Source organism: Ambystoma mexicanum, chromosome 5q (assembly GCF_040938575.1).
Source record: "Ambystoma mexicanum isolate Mex_15411 chromosome 5q, UKY_AmexF1_1, whole genome shotgun sequence".
NCBI classification, from domain to species: Eukaryota; Metazoa; Chordata; class Amphibia; order Caudata; family Ambystomatidae; genus Ambystoma; species Ambystoma mexicanum.
In genome coordinates this window covers 1012124983-1012141754 of record NC_090933.1, presented here as the reverse complement: position 1 = coordinate 1012141754, position 16772 = coordinate 1012124983, and the positions used below count along the sequence as shown (strand labels likewise).

The following is a 16772-nucleotide window of genomic DNA, read 5'->3' as shown; positions in this document are numbered from 1 at the left end:
TTCCTGGTGGGTCTATTGGTTGTTAGCCTTTGCTCTCTATTGCTGTTGTTATACATGAGATCTGGGTTGTGTGTGGGAGCTGGTAGGCAGGAACATTTAGGGGGTTGGTGATGGGAATACTGTGCAGAATGCCCTGTTGTACAATCACCAATTGTATGACAAGCTGGCACTTGGCTATTGCATGCAGGTGCTTTGAACGTTAGTTCACCCGCCTCTCACATATGGGACATCTTTTTCAAAAGTGGTTCTGTGACAGCCCTTTGTTATTAATTAAAGCAATGGATTCAGTGGTCATCCCTATGGTGTCCATGCATGAGTTACTTAACATGTGCCCACAATTAGGGGATACATCAATCTCAGCCTGATTGATGATTTTCTTGTTTCCCTATACTTTATCTCTACAAGTTGGATGTTGTATCACTTTTCTCCTGGAGATTCGGAATGTGTTTCCATACACTTCCATTGAACCATTTCACTCCAGTGTTAGCACTGTGTATTATCTTCATTTCAGAAAGAAATGTCTGTTGGTAATCATAAACACATTTTCTAGATAACAATAGAGAAAAAGAGAGAGAGAAAGAGGGAGAGCGAGTTAGAGGGACAGTGGGAGAGGGGGGAGAGAGAGAGAGCCACAGAGAGAGAGAGCGAGAGAGAGAGAGAGAGAGAGAGAGAGAGAGAGAGAGAGACTGACTGTAGGCCTTGTTGACAACGTGTTTTTCAAAGGGATTTTCCCATTGGAAAATGCTTTTGCTGATCAGGCCCTGTGTGTTTGTGTGTGTAATTGCCTCTGTTTCTACATTTGAATATTGAAGTAGGTTGTTATTGGACTGTTTGTTGCAAACAATGTGACACTTGAGTGTGCTTTAATGGTTTTTACACTTGTTAAATTTGTGTTTTAACTGGGGTTAGTGTTATCGTATTGGGAATTGTACAGTTGTGTGACTCCATTTTGAATAGAATATTGGTTAATATAAACACAAGTTGGATACTGTCACAGGCGAACACTTCTCACTGGTGGGATGCATTCTTTGGTTGCATTCAGTTAAGTTTGCAAGTGTGACTGTAGCCAGTCACCACCTTAAATATTGCCTCTCCCACAAGTAGATCATGTCAGTCTAAATTTCACAGCCTTCATTTGGGAATCTTCCCTTTGGCCAAGCACATTTTGCTCCTAATATGTGATTATGATATTTTCTGGAAAATGTCTTTCTTTTTTCACTACGAGAATTTCGTAGAAAGGTGATGCTCATGGCAGCGAATATAAGATTCTGTGAATCCTAATCTTCCCATGATGAACCATGTGAAAGTCAATGGCATTGACCAGTATTGCATCAACTCTCAAAATAGAGTGAGAGAAGTTGGACACATTCATGGCTCGACAGAACTTAACTGGAAAAGCATCTGCTTCAGTACCAGATGCTGGTTTCCACTCTACACATGATATTGTACATGCCCAATGTGAGCAAGCCATTCAAGGAACCAATACTTATAATAATAATGCATTCCTTATTTAGTGCTACACACTCATAGGTCTCAGAGCACTCAAATAACAGAAGACATTATTACCCCACAGAGTGGTACTCATTGTATTGACCTCTGAAGGATAAAAGGCTATGTTCACACTGCCGGGATTTGAACCTGCCAAAGCAGGATGCACACAGACATCAGGGGCGAGGAATATTGAGCACACTGCAAAAGTCACAATGCATCTTCAGACAGTACACACATATGCACTTAGTTTAGGACAGGAATGTCCAACTCCATGCCTCGAGGGCCGGAAACTTGTCAGTTGTTCAGGATACCCCTCATTAATATTCATAAGATACAATTGCATACACGTATTCTAACAGTGTGCACAAGTTTCTCATGAATATTAATTATGGATATATGAATGAGGGATGTATTGCATCATGAGGGATATATGAATGAGGGATATACTGAAAACCCATCCGGATCCCGGCCCTCAAAGCCTGTATTTAACAACCCTGATTTAGGGCTCATAGCCAAGGCTGGAGTGCATTCAAAGTTCAAACAATTAGATTTTGCTCAGTGAACGCTGCATTTAGACACTATGATGAAACTGCGTGTATGATCTGCCCTTCACGTGCAAGCAAGACACTGGTTTGACCAGGAAGCACTTCCATTTGGAAGAATGAAATAAAGAGCAACATTGTTATCAAGTGGACCATTGCTTATGTCTAAAGAAGGCTGATGTTGGCATATTAAATCTTTACTTAAGCGAACTGTGTATATGGGGCTTGCTAATGTTAGTGCCCACCCTGTCTAACATGTGTAAAATAAATAAGACAGACACTCTCTGGACAGGGAATAAGGCACAAAAGCGCAGGCTGCAAGAGTTTCGATGAAGGGTTATCTAGATCTCTGAGAGCGCTCTGACCACATAAAAGTTACAACACATTTATATAGTACTTCTGCATTTTTAACATATGATGCTACATAGACCAGGATTGGTCAGCCGTGGTGGTGACTTAGGTGTGGGCATCATCTCTTCCTCTGGGTTGGTTGCTGGGTTGGTGGGAGGATTGACGTCAGACATTGTATTCCGGATGGGTGAAGGTCAGGTCGCTGTGAAACACGGTGGTCACTATCTAAGCTAAGAAAATACATTCTGGATAATGCATGCACTAAATAACAGTTGATCAAAAGACTCTTAGTAGTGTATCATGTTGTTATACAAATCACTCAAGGGCTTACACCAGATACACATTTGGGTTATACAGGTCACAGGTTTAGAGCCTTGACCACTACAATACTGTCATTGAACTATAGGGTTAGTCTCATAAGAATCTCAGGTATGTGGCATTTGCTAGTACTAGGCACGATATACTGCACCGGGGTCTAATGTTAGCTGGGGGGGTCTGTTGGGTGGGCTCATAGGGAGGTTGGCAGTCTGGCACATGAAAGGGATGCCTTGCAAGGACACAGGGTCAGAATGGTAATAAGTTTCGATTGGCGAGGGTAAGAGGGCAAGGACACTTTTGTGGAGATGGACGAGCTCTGTGCTTTTCTCATGTCGGTTCACATGCAGGACAGTGATCTCACAGGAAAAGGGACATGTTACATTCATTATTTGTTGCAAGCAGCTCCGGCCTCAGCGTGAGAATGGAGTCGCAGAGTTTTCCAGTCAGTGTGGGGACGAGGGTGGGGGCTATGTGCTCCAGGCTGCGGCGGCGGCAAAGGGGAGAGATGCGTTTTGTACTGTCGCAGTGAGGCCTAGTTACCAAGATGGAGTCGAAAGGGGGTACAGAAAATGGATGCCCTGTGTCCTGCTCGGTGGTCCCATCTACGCGAATATAACTAAAAGTTAGTATCGCATAAGGGTAAGGGTTGTACCCACCACTTAGAGGCACTTGGTCCAAGTTCGGTACAGAGAAGTGATGGTAGAAAGGGGCCCATTGGCCCCTCGCTCCCACACACTACTCATGGGCTACTCGTGGTTTTATGATTGAAGCTGTATTTTGTTTCACAGCATATATATTTGGGCATTAACTATTCTATACACATTTGTCACTAAATAATATTTATTTCGGAAAAATTCTGCAAGCGCAAAAACATTTAAAACTAGCACAACTCCATTAATCAAAAACAATGCAATCAGAAACAATACAATACATGAACCTAAAGGAATTTCATTCCACAGTAAATTAATATAATGGAATTATACAGAAATACAGCAGCACACGTGTCTGCTTAATAATACTCGATCGCCAACATAGCCCCTTTAATGTGTTTGTTTTCTGGCTAAATATCTCTATTTCCCATCCCACAATATTGCATCTAATGTATCTGCTCCTTTCCCCTGTTTACTAAAATGAAGCCATCTGGTGCACACCAGTAATCAATGCCTGATGCAATAGACTCATTTCTGTGCATGCATTTGCCCTGTATTGGTGCACACCGTTTGTGTAAGGCGCGCCTTGCCCTGTGCTTGCACCGCTCAGTCCCTGGATTCTGATTCAGAAGGAAAGAATGACTATCTTTGGAAACATATTCTTCCAGTTTTGGAACGTTGGATTTCCATTCGCCCCTGCTCGAGTGCAGCATCACCCTTCTAATGTGTGAACAACACCATCTGGATATTGTACAAGCACATGTTTAATGAGGCGACTTCACTTGTTAAGAATGAATTCATATCTCTGATGGTTAATTAATTATGCTCCAATTGAATACCCCACAATTACCCTGCATATCAAACGTGTTTCTCTAATGGTTGTATAACTTCATTGTGTCTCATTGGAAGACCTGCCCTGCTAAATAGGTTGCTGCCAGGGCCTTATTGAAGGATTTGAAAAACAAGAAGCTTCCTCTAATTCACGTTGAAAATGCACGCTCTTATTTCATTGATATGTCCAGGTGAATTTAGTGATATCCGCCACATGGCACCAATGTAAAGAAGCTTCCTCTAATTCACGTTGGAAATGCACGCTCCTATTTCATTGATATATCCAGGTGAATTTAGTGATATCCGCCACATGGCACCAATGTAAAGAAGCTTCCTCTAATTCACGTTGAAAATGCACGCTCTTATTTCATTGATATGTCCAGGTGAATTTAGTTATATCCGCCACATGGCACCAATGTAAAGAAGCTTCCTCTAATTCACGTTGAAAATGCACGCTCTTATTTCATTGATATGTCCAGGTGAATTTAGTGATATCCGCCACATGGCACCAATGTAAAGAAGCTTCCTCTAATTCACGTTGGAAATGCACGCTCCTATTTCATTGATATGTCCAGGTGAATGTAGTGATATCTGCCACATGGCACCAATGTAAGTCAGCTGGAGTCAGTAAGTGAAGTCGAAGGTTAATGCCACAACAAGGTCATTTTATATCGTGATAATACATTAATTTTATTTATTTTTTCAAACACAACCCAATAATGTTTTCCAAATTCACATTGACTAATTGTGAGCCCTTAAGCTGCATTTCCTTTTACATGTATATATATATATTTGTTTTTCCCATACAGTATTATGCCACCAACTTCATTCACCATAAACACCTCAAGGAGAAACGCAAGTATTAGTAATGTTTTAAGGTAGGGAATGTTTAGTCCATTTCGTGCAATGCATACGTGTTCTTGGCCTTCAACAAGCGTAAGGATTAGGAGGTGTTTTCTTAGAATTCATGTGAAAGTTAAGCATCTACCCAAAGGAGCCAAGGGATCTGTTAAATTGCAAAAGCTAAGTTATCCGTGTCCCATCAAACAAAAAAGATACTTTTCAGAATAGATGGGAGTCAAATGAATTCAAACCAATACAGTTCTAATTTTGAAATAAACGTTCGGAATTTAAACACTGCATTTTTGAAAAGGGCGTGAGTACATGCTTGAGTACTGCAACAACATATCAATGTTTTAAATGAAGGAAAATTCAAGGAGCAATATTCACACAATCAGAAATTAGATGTTTGCATGATGTGTAAAACAGATATAATGCTTGGAGGTGGACAACTAGCAGCAGCGTTTGCTGTGTTCTCAGGTCAGTAGCACTTTAACTGGAAGGCGTGGCCTTTTATATTTTGCAGAATGCTAGCTAGCAGCCAAGAAACCGAGTAAGACAAGCGCCCTGGCTCTCTGCCGTGTGACTGGATGGGCATGGCACTGACATGTGGATACCATTGTTAACTCATGTATTCAGTACATGGTAAGGATCGCCCCATAGCTCTCAACGTTACCTTTGACTTCATAAAGAGCAACTATTGTGGCCAAATTGTCTAAGGAAGGACTGTTGCAACTAGTCGATTTCATGAAGTAGCTCGATCAAGCAAACACAGCTTGTGTTTGATATGGGACTAATGGGGATGCTTACAAAATAATGATCTATACGCCTGGAAATCAGCATGTGGCTTAATTTTGTAACATTTAAACAGTTCTAGAAATTGAGCAAAAACACTTAGCACCAGATTTTCTGAGTGGTTTCAGCAAACTGTTTTTTCCCCAATCCGTATTTCATAACGAGTCTCGCAATCGACTAAATAACGTTTATGTCCACGGCAAAACACTGACTTTTCATGTGTTTCAATGCAAGCAGTGATGCACACGCGACAATATTACTTCACACTATCCATGTGAAACATGAGCTTTCGAGGCGCAGTCCGTTACTTTTGATGTTATACAGCAAACACTTACATAATACAAAAATCACATTTCTTCTTTTTCACCCCAATGCAAACATCATGATGTGAGAGATATTGGGGTAAACCTGTTTGCTGCATACCATAAGGCGCAAGCAGCACAAGTGATTCAAAGGGCATTGGCTCATTTTGTGGCTGAAGTTCAAAGATTAGATAATTTAGACCCAGGTTGCTTTCATGTCATGAGGTTTTGAAACTGTCTATGAATTACTTAAATATGCTATTGTGTCCATTAGGGCTATATGTGCCCACGTTAGTGGCCCAATTGACCTCTGTCCTACGCTCTCCAGAGGTTGACATAAGGGGCATTGTACCAGGTTTTCAATCTGTGGTAGAAGGGGAGCACTTGAATGCATTTTCTTTTTTTGTGACAATTTGGGAGTCCAGCTTGCAGCACGTTCATCCTGCCCCTCCTGGCTAGACAAAGGTCTAAACATGATAATACTAAATGCAACACAAATCCAGAGGTTCTACAAGCATGTGCAGGCCTGATAATCAGGCAATGTACTACTCGGTGGCCTAAAAGCAGTTTCAATAGCAGTGGTCAGCACATTTCGGCCAAGAACTCATTGAAACCTCTGGGATGTCCTGGAATGTATCTTTTGCAGTACATTGATGACTCTGCCGGACTGCACCGCATCTCTTTTCATCTGCAAGGAGATTGAGGTAATATCTATCCAAGAGAAAGTGAATCTACGACTAGCTACAGGAATATATGGCTAGTATTTTTTTATAAAATATGATCACCCGAAATGACTTCACTACACAGTCACAAAAAGAAATGTAATGTTTTTTTTAAGACATGACATTAGCATCCTGCCAAAAAAAAAATAATAAACTGGAATCTGCAAGCGTAAGCTCATGCCCCTCGCATATTTCAAGATAATGTCATGCCTGGTCCGAAAGCAAGCCCCATCAACCCGTCGCTCATCAGGAAAATAGATAGGCAAGGGTTAGGCTGATTGCCATGCCTGTATATAGACAAGGATGGGATGTTGCTGTTGCAGAGATGATTATTCATGTGCTTTGTGTCTGTCCCAGATGAAGGCGTTGCTAGGGGGTGCCTGGGGAGATATAGCCCCGGTCTTTTCTTTGTAGCCCCGGATAGAAGCTCAGGGTCTACAACCAGAAGGCTAGTTAGCCCCGAGTCCCGACAGTCCTGACATCAGCATAGCCCCGGATCTTTTCCAGACCTAGGAACGCCCCAGCCGATATCTGTATTAAAAGCCAAGAGAATAAGAGCCAAACAATCCCCATCGTTTTGCAAAACTGAACTGGATTTAAGCTCATGTCCTTTAAAGGTTCCTATCAATAACTAATAGTATTTATTCTTCGTTTTGTTCAAATTTTTCAATAATTATAGCATGGGCGGGCCTCCAATGATGACTACTAGTGATAGGGAAGCCACCATCTCTTTTTGTATATATTGTTATACATATACAAGCACACACTATAAGCTAATGTAAGTCTTCATCGTGAAGATATGTCAGCCTATACATTTTCCCAAAAATCACCCCAACATTATATCAATCCTTGCTTTAGATGTGATACAGCTACTTTGTCACTAATGAATGAGGTCGGCACACGTGGGCTTTCCATTTATCTTGGGGTACAATTCTCATTAGGCTAGCGTAAATAAAAGTGAGCGATGCTGACGGTTATATTGCTGACACTTTCCTTTCCCATGTAATCGGGTAATCTGTTTAAATTAATAGAAGTGTTTGAAATGTCCTGCTGTGCTCACTGGTGGATGTGTCTCAAAGAATACATTAGCACTAAACAATACTGTAAAGTATTGTGCAAAAGTGGAATCCTAATGAAAATCTCCCGCTCTGAGCTGGGGTGAAATCCGCCAAAATTTACGCTCTTACTGCCGGCAGGAAATCCGCTGGCGGTAAAAGGGCGAAAATTGGGGAATTCTCGAATGGGCTCAGTGGGGAATGGGCAATAGCCATTCCGCCAAACCCGTTATCTGGCGCTAGTAGCGCCGGAGTATTTGACGGTAGGGCTATTAACGCAGGCGCTAATAGCGCCGGCGTTACCGCCCAACTCGTGATGAGGCCCTTTTCTAACCCCTTCTTATAACTAATGTCTGTTCCAAAAGGCACTTGATTGTGTCCTTCCAAACGTGTGAAGTGTGGAAGCATGAAGTCCAAATACAGTGTTAAAAGGTGAAGCTCTCTTCCCTTTAACACATATTCAGTTTGGATTGCCGGGATTCTCAGTACACCAAAAATTCTTAAGCAAGAGAGAATCGCGTGGTAGTGCAGCGTCCGTAGGGTAAACCGTGTAGGTTATTTTCTAAGTTGTGTCATCAGTATTTTGCCTTCTCCTGTGCCAGGTGGGTATCAGAGCACTTATTAGTCCTTCTTCTAAGCCTAATAAATGCACACGAGGTTCTTCTTTCATCGGCCTCTCCTCTGCTTGTTCTCACTGTTGTGGTCTTCATTTCACATAGCCTACTAGGTGCACATGGGGTTCTCAGTGCATGGAGCTACTCCTCCACCAAGTATTTGCACATGGTCTTCTCAGTGTGTTTGCATTATTCTGTGACTACACAATTAATGTGGCTTGGCAATTGTCTTGGGCTTCTCCTGTGCCGGCGTAATGAATGTTGGGTTCTCAGGTCAGTGTCTTCTCTTCACCCTACACAATGTATAGTTGATTCTCTTTGTTTTGGCCTTCAATTCTCTTACACTTATTATGCCTGTGTGAGGTTCTCAGTCTTTGGCCTTGCTCCATGCCTACTAAGAACAACTGGGGTTTGCAGTTCTTTTTAGGTGTCCTCTTGCTAAAACATGTATGTTGGTTTACCAGTCTTTTGGCCTTCTCCTATTCCCAGTGAGGGAAGTGGGGTTATCAGTACACTTATTAAACCTTCTTGCATGTCTAACAATAACAAAGAGGATCTAAGTGTTTTCACATTCTCTTCCACCTCAACAATTGACATGATGTTATCCATGCTTTGGTCTTCTCTTCTCCTGGCCTTCTAAGTGCATATTGAGTTTTCAGTGCTTTGACCTACTCGTTCACTGATTAAATTCAGATGTGGTTCTCAGTGCTTCAGCCTCCTCCTCTATATACAACATGCACATGGGTTTATAAGTGCTTTGGCATCCTCTTTTATTACAAAATGCTGAAAAAAACAGCTGGATCCAACCCTGCGTCAGATTCAGAAAATGGTCTCTCCCTAAAAAAGTAAAGGGTATGTTCTCAATCCTCTTGCTTGAGGGTAGTACAGTGAGAATGTTGTCAACTGTCTGTATTTTACCAATTCTGTTAACAAAATGTGTTTCCATAAATGCTACATCTAATTTACATGCACACATATATCAGAGAGTATAAACTAACTGTCAGATGTGCCAATTCTATGGGATGTGTAGTTCAGGACGTGTGGCCCAGAAGACTAAGGGACATAGGAGAAATATGGAGCTTGTGAATGGAGATTGTATTAGAGGGATGTGGTGGCTTATGAGTGCATATACAAGGGCCAATCCTAATTGGGAATTTTAGTTAGGATTTTTCAATGCCTCTTCTTATGTTGAAGAGTACAAGGTCAATTTAGTTAATCATGATTGCAAGATAATTGGTAATTTCAACAATTGTAAACTTTGAGATGACAGTCTTTTTTAAGTTTAGTTGATGGTCGATTTAGAACACATCTTGACTTCTATCCACACTGAAAAAACTTGCATCCTTATTGTCGAAGGGGCAGAGCTGAACAACTGTATTGCCTTTTTTCTTTTAACAGAAATCGAAAAGGAAAGTTGTGGGGATCCAGGAACCCCTCTATATGGCATTCGTGAAGGGGACGGTTTTTCCAATGGAGACACATTGAGGTTTGAGTGCCAATTTGGATTTGAACTAATTGGTGAAAAATCGATCGCATGTCAAGAAAACAACCAGTGGTCGGCAAACATACCAATCTGTATTTGTAAGTACCAAATACAGGTTTTTCTTAACACCATCTGTTCCGTTACCCTTCCATATAATTGTGTACGTGATTAATTAGAAAGTAAATCAGTTCGTGGTTTGAAATTGAAATATTTAAACTAGTCTACTGACCAACATGCGCTCGTTGATTTTATTTGACCACCTGAAACCTCGCAATGGTTCCATTAACAATATATCGTGCATTAACATGCATGAGATCTGCATATATTTACATGTTGTTGTTTTGTGTTTGAAAACATGTTTGTGTTCTGGTGTCATCTATTGTAATGCCATACATTCAAGACTGCTTTATATTAACATGAACACATTTGGAAATTAAAGACATTGCCCACACATTACTAACTGGAGTATTATGCAATGAAAACATGATCCATGTTTTGCCTGCTCTTGCATGTTTGTTATGTAAATGTATGGAGGGTAGGTCTGCTTCCTAATAGTGATGTTTCTGGAGGGTATATGAAGGGTAGTCTTCATATGCATATGTGGAGAACCGTGTTGCTTCTCATGCTTGTGCCTGATCAAAGATGATGTGCTATGGGGCTTATGCAGAGCTGCACAGAGCACCCCAGATTCACACCACCTGTCTATAGCACATCCATAATGTTTTGTATTGGCGCTAAGGGGCGGGAAGTGGTCGGTGCGTGCATGGTGATTCTTGGAGATGTTCGTGTTCATTTGTATTTCCGCAAAGCTTGATTAAGCACACCTTTAATAAGACTGACTCTTCTCTAAATGTACCCCAGTACATGCCTGTCAGTATGGGCCCCCTGGAAGAGACAGTTGCATGCAGAGAAGAAAGAAAACATGAGTCAAAGCACAGTTGGTAGTGAGATTTGTTTAAGCATTTGCTAAAACAGGTTGAGGACGGACCAACGCATACATGTCCTAGGACTTATGTCTTAAAATAATAAACACGTTTGGAAAAATGCAAAGCCGAAGATAGTTAACATTGGGGTTTGCTAGGTGTTGCCCTCAAATTCGAAGAAGATCTTTCTTTTAAAGAGAAAAAAAGGAAATGTATTTATCAACTTGGATTAACATACAATACTGACATGTCTGCATTCATCAGCGCAATAAGCATTAGGCAGTCAAGGCGCAACATGTAGGTTCCTACACAAGTTTAAATCACATGAAGACAGAAGTTGTGGTACAACCAGACACCCAGATTATTATTTATTTTTTTAATCCATTCATTTGAGATTCAGTGTTATTGTTCTGGAACAGGTATGATCCATAACATGTCCACATGTCTCTTTGGCGGTTTATCACTGGTGGCAGCGAGATATACACATCCTCATTATGACTGGCCCACGCCAGTTCTGCCAACTAATGTTCAAAAGTCTGGCCGTGCTCATTTTCCACTTCAATAGTAGTATTCCACTAGCTAAGATAAACGCAATATGGCGGAACCTCCGTTTCGCCCTCATCATTTTACCATAGCGGCCGAGTACGCCAAAGCAGGGATGAATAGGTATATCCAGACCCACCATTAAGGATGACTGCATATATCCTTCCAATTCGTTGTGAGTCGCGGCAAGCTCAAAACATATGTAAATGAGCCACATTTGGATACCACATCTCTGGCAGGCAAGCATGACAGTAGCTGGAATGTATGTAAAACAGCTGGAGTGGAGTGCAGTTTATGTAGGATCTTGAAGTGCATTAGCCTAAAATTGGAGTTGGATGAGACCTCCTTAGTTGGCATTCATGATTTGCACCGCATTTCTATGTCAACTTCTATACTGTTTGATACTCCAACTAGGGCCTTAGGTGGGGCTCACTGTACTTCAGCTTGGACCAGTATATAGAAGACAGCTAAGAACCTTTCATATGTCTTGATGGAGAACATACAATCAACACATCTATGAGAGATCGGCTCTTCCCGAGACACAATGACCCCTTGACTCAGGGATTCTGGGACTTGCATACATTAAAGTCTTACTATGGTACTATGACTCAGCATCCCTTGTAGTTCTTGTGTATATAGGAAAGCGTCATCAGTGAAAAAGTCTCCCATATACTAAAACCCCTGTCGCAACCAGCAACTTGCTAAGTGCACCATCTACCGTCTGCCCCACACCCAGTATGCCTCATATAGGCACTGCACCACTGTATTATTCAATGTTCAATCACTTTAAAATCCTGTGCCATTCTAGAAGTGTAGCGCCAAGGGTTCGTAGTGTTTACAAATCAGGGCTGCTTCTAGTTTCATTGCTGCTGCTTCTTTCGACGTTAACACGTGTGTCGTTATTGCTCTGATCCTCCAAAGCGCAGCAAAGCTGACATGGGCCACTAAGGTACAGACTGGTACCTGCAGCCCACCCAGCAAATATACCACTCACCTACAACACCAGATAAAACACTACACATATTCCAAATAACACTATCAGTTAGATACTCCTCAGCAGAAAGGAGTGTAACAATAAGGTTGGTTTAAAGTGCAAGCAAAGCTTTGCAGATTTTGTATAGATTAGTATAAGTGGTGAAATGTATTCATCCATGTAGTTTGTGACCATATAGGTATGAAACATTTGTTAAAAAAGGTCTTCATTATAATCAAGTCGTGTCGAACTTGTAAAACTGCACTCTAGTTGCCAGTGTGTTCAAAATATGAGGCGTATTAACGGAATGTTTATGCATTGGAATCACACAATAAAAGCAATCAAATGTTGAAAGGGAAATGCAAATTTCAAACTCTTTTTTAAATGAATTCGGGATTATCTCTGTGCTGTGCGTGTATTTAATTATAAAGCCAGATGTCATGTTCACATTTATTTTGCATGGTTTAAGGGTTAGAAATGGGTATTTTGTTTCAAGAATTCAAATTCTCTAATCCACATATTTTTTTTTGCATTACAGTTCCATGCTTATCTAATTTCACTGCGCCGATGGGAACGGTCCTTTCACCCGACTACCCAGATGGCTATGGCAACAATTTAAACTGCATTTGGACCATCATTTCCGACCCAGGGAGCAGAATTCACCTGTCTTTCAATGACTTTGATTTGGAATCACCATTTGACTTTGTTGCCATTAAGGATGGCGATTCTCTTGACTCCCCCATATTGGGCACATTTACTGGTGCAGAGGTTCCGTCCCATCTTACTAGCAACAATCATATTTTGCGTCTGGAGTTTCAAGCGGACCACTCAATGTCTGGGCGGGGATTTAACATCACATATAGCAGTAAGCAATGTTTCACTACTTTTCCTAGTGTGAATCGTACTGTTGAAATGCATGTATGGCTTGTTTATATCCCAGCACCCATCCCATAACACAGTTATTCCAATCCGTGTTTTTTTTTTTTGTAATATTCCTCAGTACAATAGAATGCATATCTTTGATGCCCATCAGGTATTCATACTGCATTACAAACATGACTACTCTAAAGTAAAATGGTCATGTTGTCATTGTGTATCTTTCTAAAAGTTCCACCAATTGATATTTTCGAGAATGAGTTTCAAAACTGAATTGTTCTAGGGCTAGTCACTGCAGGTGCTGACTCTACAGATGTTTTGGACCACAATTCCCATCAGCACTAGCCATAATGGTGAGGTATATTCAACTAATCGGGCCTCATTACGACCCAGGTGGTAAGTTACCGCCTGGGTCGTACCCTTACCACCATGGTGTAAACTACGTTTACACCATGGTGGATGGTGGATTTACCGCCCCATTCCAAGGTGAGTGGGGCGGTAAATCCCCATTTCCCATTTTACCCTTCCCCATTCCCATTTTTGCCCCATAGGGCATAATGGGAGTGGTGAAGGCGCTAATTACGCCACCGTAAATTACGGTGGCGTAATTAGCACCATGGTCCCTTAGCGCCATGGATTTTAACGCCTGCAAAAAGCAGGCGTTAATATCACCATGGCGCTAACGGACCTTGTAATCACCTTGTAATCAGGCGTTAAGGATCGGCGCCGTTTACGGCGCCGTTAACCCCTTAATGCCTGATTCGTAATGAGGCCCATAGTGTGAAATATCTAGAGAGCCAAAGGGTGCATATCAATGTTCTAGTGCCATGTCAAATCCTTAGAGTTGTTCCTTTGTGAGTAGATCCAACAAAACCATGTTTGCTTCTTTTGTCATTAAGTTTCCAGCAAGTGTTTTTACTATTCTTGTCCTGCTATTTTCCTCTGCCTCCTGACAGTATTAATGCTGCATTTTCACTGTAAATCAATAGGCATGAAGACATGTGCACATAAAGGTTACTGACGGTTGCATTAGGTAAAAGAAATACTCAAGTTATAAATGCATGAGGATGGCAGAGGACATCAAATGGAAACATGGGTTATCTTTACCTGAGCTTTTTGAGACATGTTAGGGATATTTAAGAAGTAACCATCAATACAGGGAATTCATCAATGCAGCGCCTTGAAACTTCACAAGAGCATAAGCTTGGCATTCTATTTGATATGAAGTTTCATTAAAATAATATGCAACACTTTGCTATTGACACATTTTGTATTTTGTATTTGTTTCAATTTCCCTGCATACGTGAAAATGCTAGCAGTTTTGTTTAACTTAATCACATGTAAAAATAATTTTGACTTGCGCTGCACTCTTAGCAATGCTGGCAGTTTTAATAACACTGCAATCTTTTCAGAACCAACCCGTTTGATTTGTATGTCCAACCCTTTTTTTTACCACGATGCAAGCCAAAACCTCCCTTGTCTTAGGAGTCCCATTCTCACTCCCATAAAAGTTGTGGTTTTAAATCAGCGACTCCACTCTGACTTTGAAAAGACACTGTTCGGTACCAGCATACAAACCCAGGTATTCATAGATATATGTGTGTTCCTCTCATCATGTTGAACTTATTGAACTCTGTCCCTTGTCAGCATGATGTTGCAGGTTTGACTGAGGGTTTTCCTGCTCTATTAAAAAATGATAACAGTTCACAACATGACATTTTTTATATTTCTATCTGATTCTTTAAGCTGGCACGTTTTAAAATCTCTGCTTTGTGACATTTTCTGGAGAGCTAAAGGCACATTTTCGGTTGTAAATCCGGTGGCCAATGTTAGAACAATAGAAAGGTGTGTTACTAAGCTTTACAGTAATATTTGTCCCGTTATCAAGTGATCTATGGTTCCTGAAAAAAATGAACAAAGTATGATCTTCTATGTAAACCTACAGAATTGTGTTACATACATATTATTACTTCAATTTCACGTTAGGTTTTGTGGATTCTGCCTGCAATAATGTCCATCAGAAAAAGGCTTGGCTAATGAATGACCTGTTTGCTTATCTTGAAACACAGAGAAGATTGCCCCATACTCCCTGCTAATGGGGAATCCTTGGCTAAAAGGCCTTTGATCAGTATCTCTGAGCTGACCACATTTTGGATTTTCTTTTCAAGAATTTTTCAAAGTGCAATCCTTTAAGGGCTGTCTATCTGTTGACCCAGCTGTTTGCACCAACCAAGTAGCTCCTCTGTCGTGCATGAATACAGCCACCTCACAGGCCCTGAAACTTCAAAGATATTGTCTTTCAAAGCCGTGGAATCCATTGGGGGGAGGTCGTTTTGAATCTCAGTGTTAAAGTCAGCTCTAATGAACAGGAATCTGTACCTTAAATATCAACTTTTCTTTTGTTAGACATGAGGTCCAGATAGATATTTGACCTCATCTCATATGCAAGTTTCTTCTGTACCATGTTTTGTTCTTTGTCAATCACATGCAGTCACATTAAATTAAATGTTACTTTGCTGGAAACAGTATTTTGATATGGCAGTTGAGAATGTAATGCTGTCTGTTTTGTTTGGCAGTCATCTGTGTGTGTTTTCAATGCTCTTCTCTGCATTTTTAGGCCCAACATAGACAAATACAGTTTCCTTTTTGTCTGCTCCTGAATGTGAACCCCACAGATCCCCCCACAGAGTAGGGTTTTTTCCCAATTTTATTTTTTTGACAGAGCACGTCCCTGGGTATGGTCATAAAACCCCTCCCTCTTTTATTTCCCTGCTTCCTTTCTAGGGTGCCAGGGGTCCTCCCAGGACTCCACTTCTTCTGGTTCTCATGCTGGAAGGAAGGATATTCATAATTCTAAAGACAGGAGTAAAAAGTATTCTTAAGTATTTTTTGGTTAGCCATTATTTCCCCAGACAATATTCCATTTACATTTCGACAAATTGATTGTTTTTTCACATTTCCATAAAAACTCTTCCTTTTTTTTTTACAACTTTTTTTTGTCACCTACCTCATACTCCTTTTCCGTGGTCTTTAGATCATAGTACAATTAATTCCTTCAACTGACTTCTCTAAGTTTTAAGTTGTGCTGGCCATACACAAAAGCATGCTGGATGTGATTCGTAAGGTTCTCAAAGTATTCTCATTAGAGGATGCATTAATCATTATTTGCTCTTGTGTTCTATAGAGAAGATGCTGAGGTAACACCCTTTCTTGTAAGGTCATAAGCTCAATTGAGACATTTTAGTTGCAGAAGATGGTGCAGACCTAATAGACACCAGGACAAGCGGTAATCAAATGTCCCAAATGGGTACAGAGTCAGCCACAAACTTCTTCAGTATACTTCAGTACGCTTACAATTGTTTTATTGTATCTCTCAACCTTTCTGCTCAATGAAGGGTGGTAGGCAATGTGAAGTTTTCTCTTTACCCCTAGAATTTCCCACATCATGGTCATCACTTAACTG

General features: G+C 40.9%; 1 protein-coding gene across 5 annotated transcripts in view; it reads left to right on the top strand.

Moving 5' to 3' along the window:
* The window catches only part of CSMD3 (CUB and Sushi multiple domains 3), a 3270409-nt gene that overhangs the window by 1603302 nt on the left and 1650335 nt on the right, over window positions 1–16772 (top strand). For all 5 annotated transcript variants that reach the window (XM_069621531.1, XM_069621530.1, XM_069621528.1 and 2 more), the window contains 2 exons: window positions 9910–10092; window positions 12972–13298. In XM_069621531.1, coding sequence (XP_069477632.1) covers window positions 9910–10092; window positions 12972–13298 — 510 coding nt within the window. The remainder of the gene's footprint in view (window positions 1–9909; window positions 10093–12971; window positions 13299–16772) is intronic.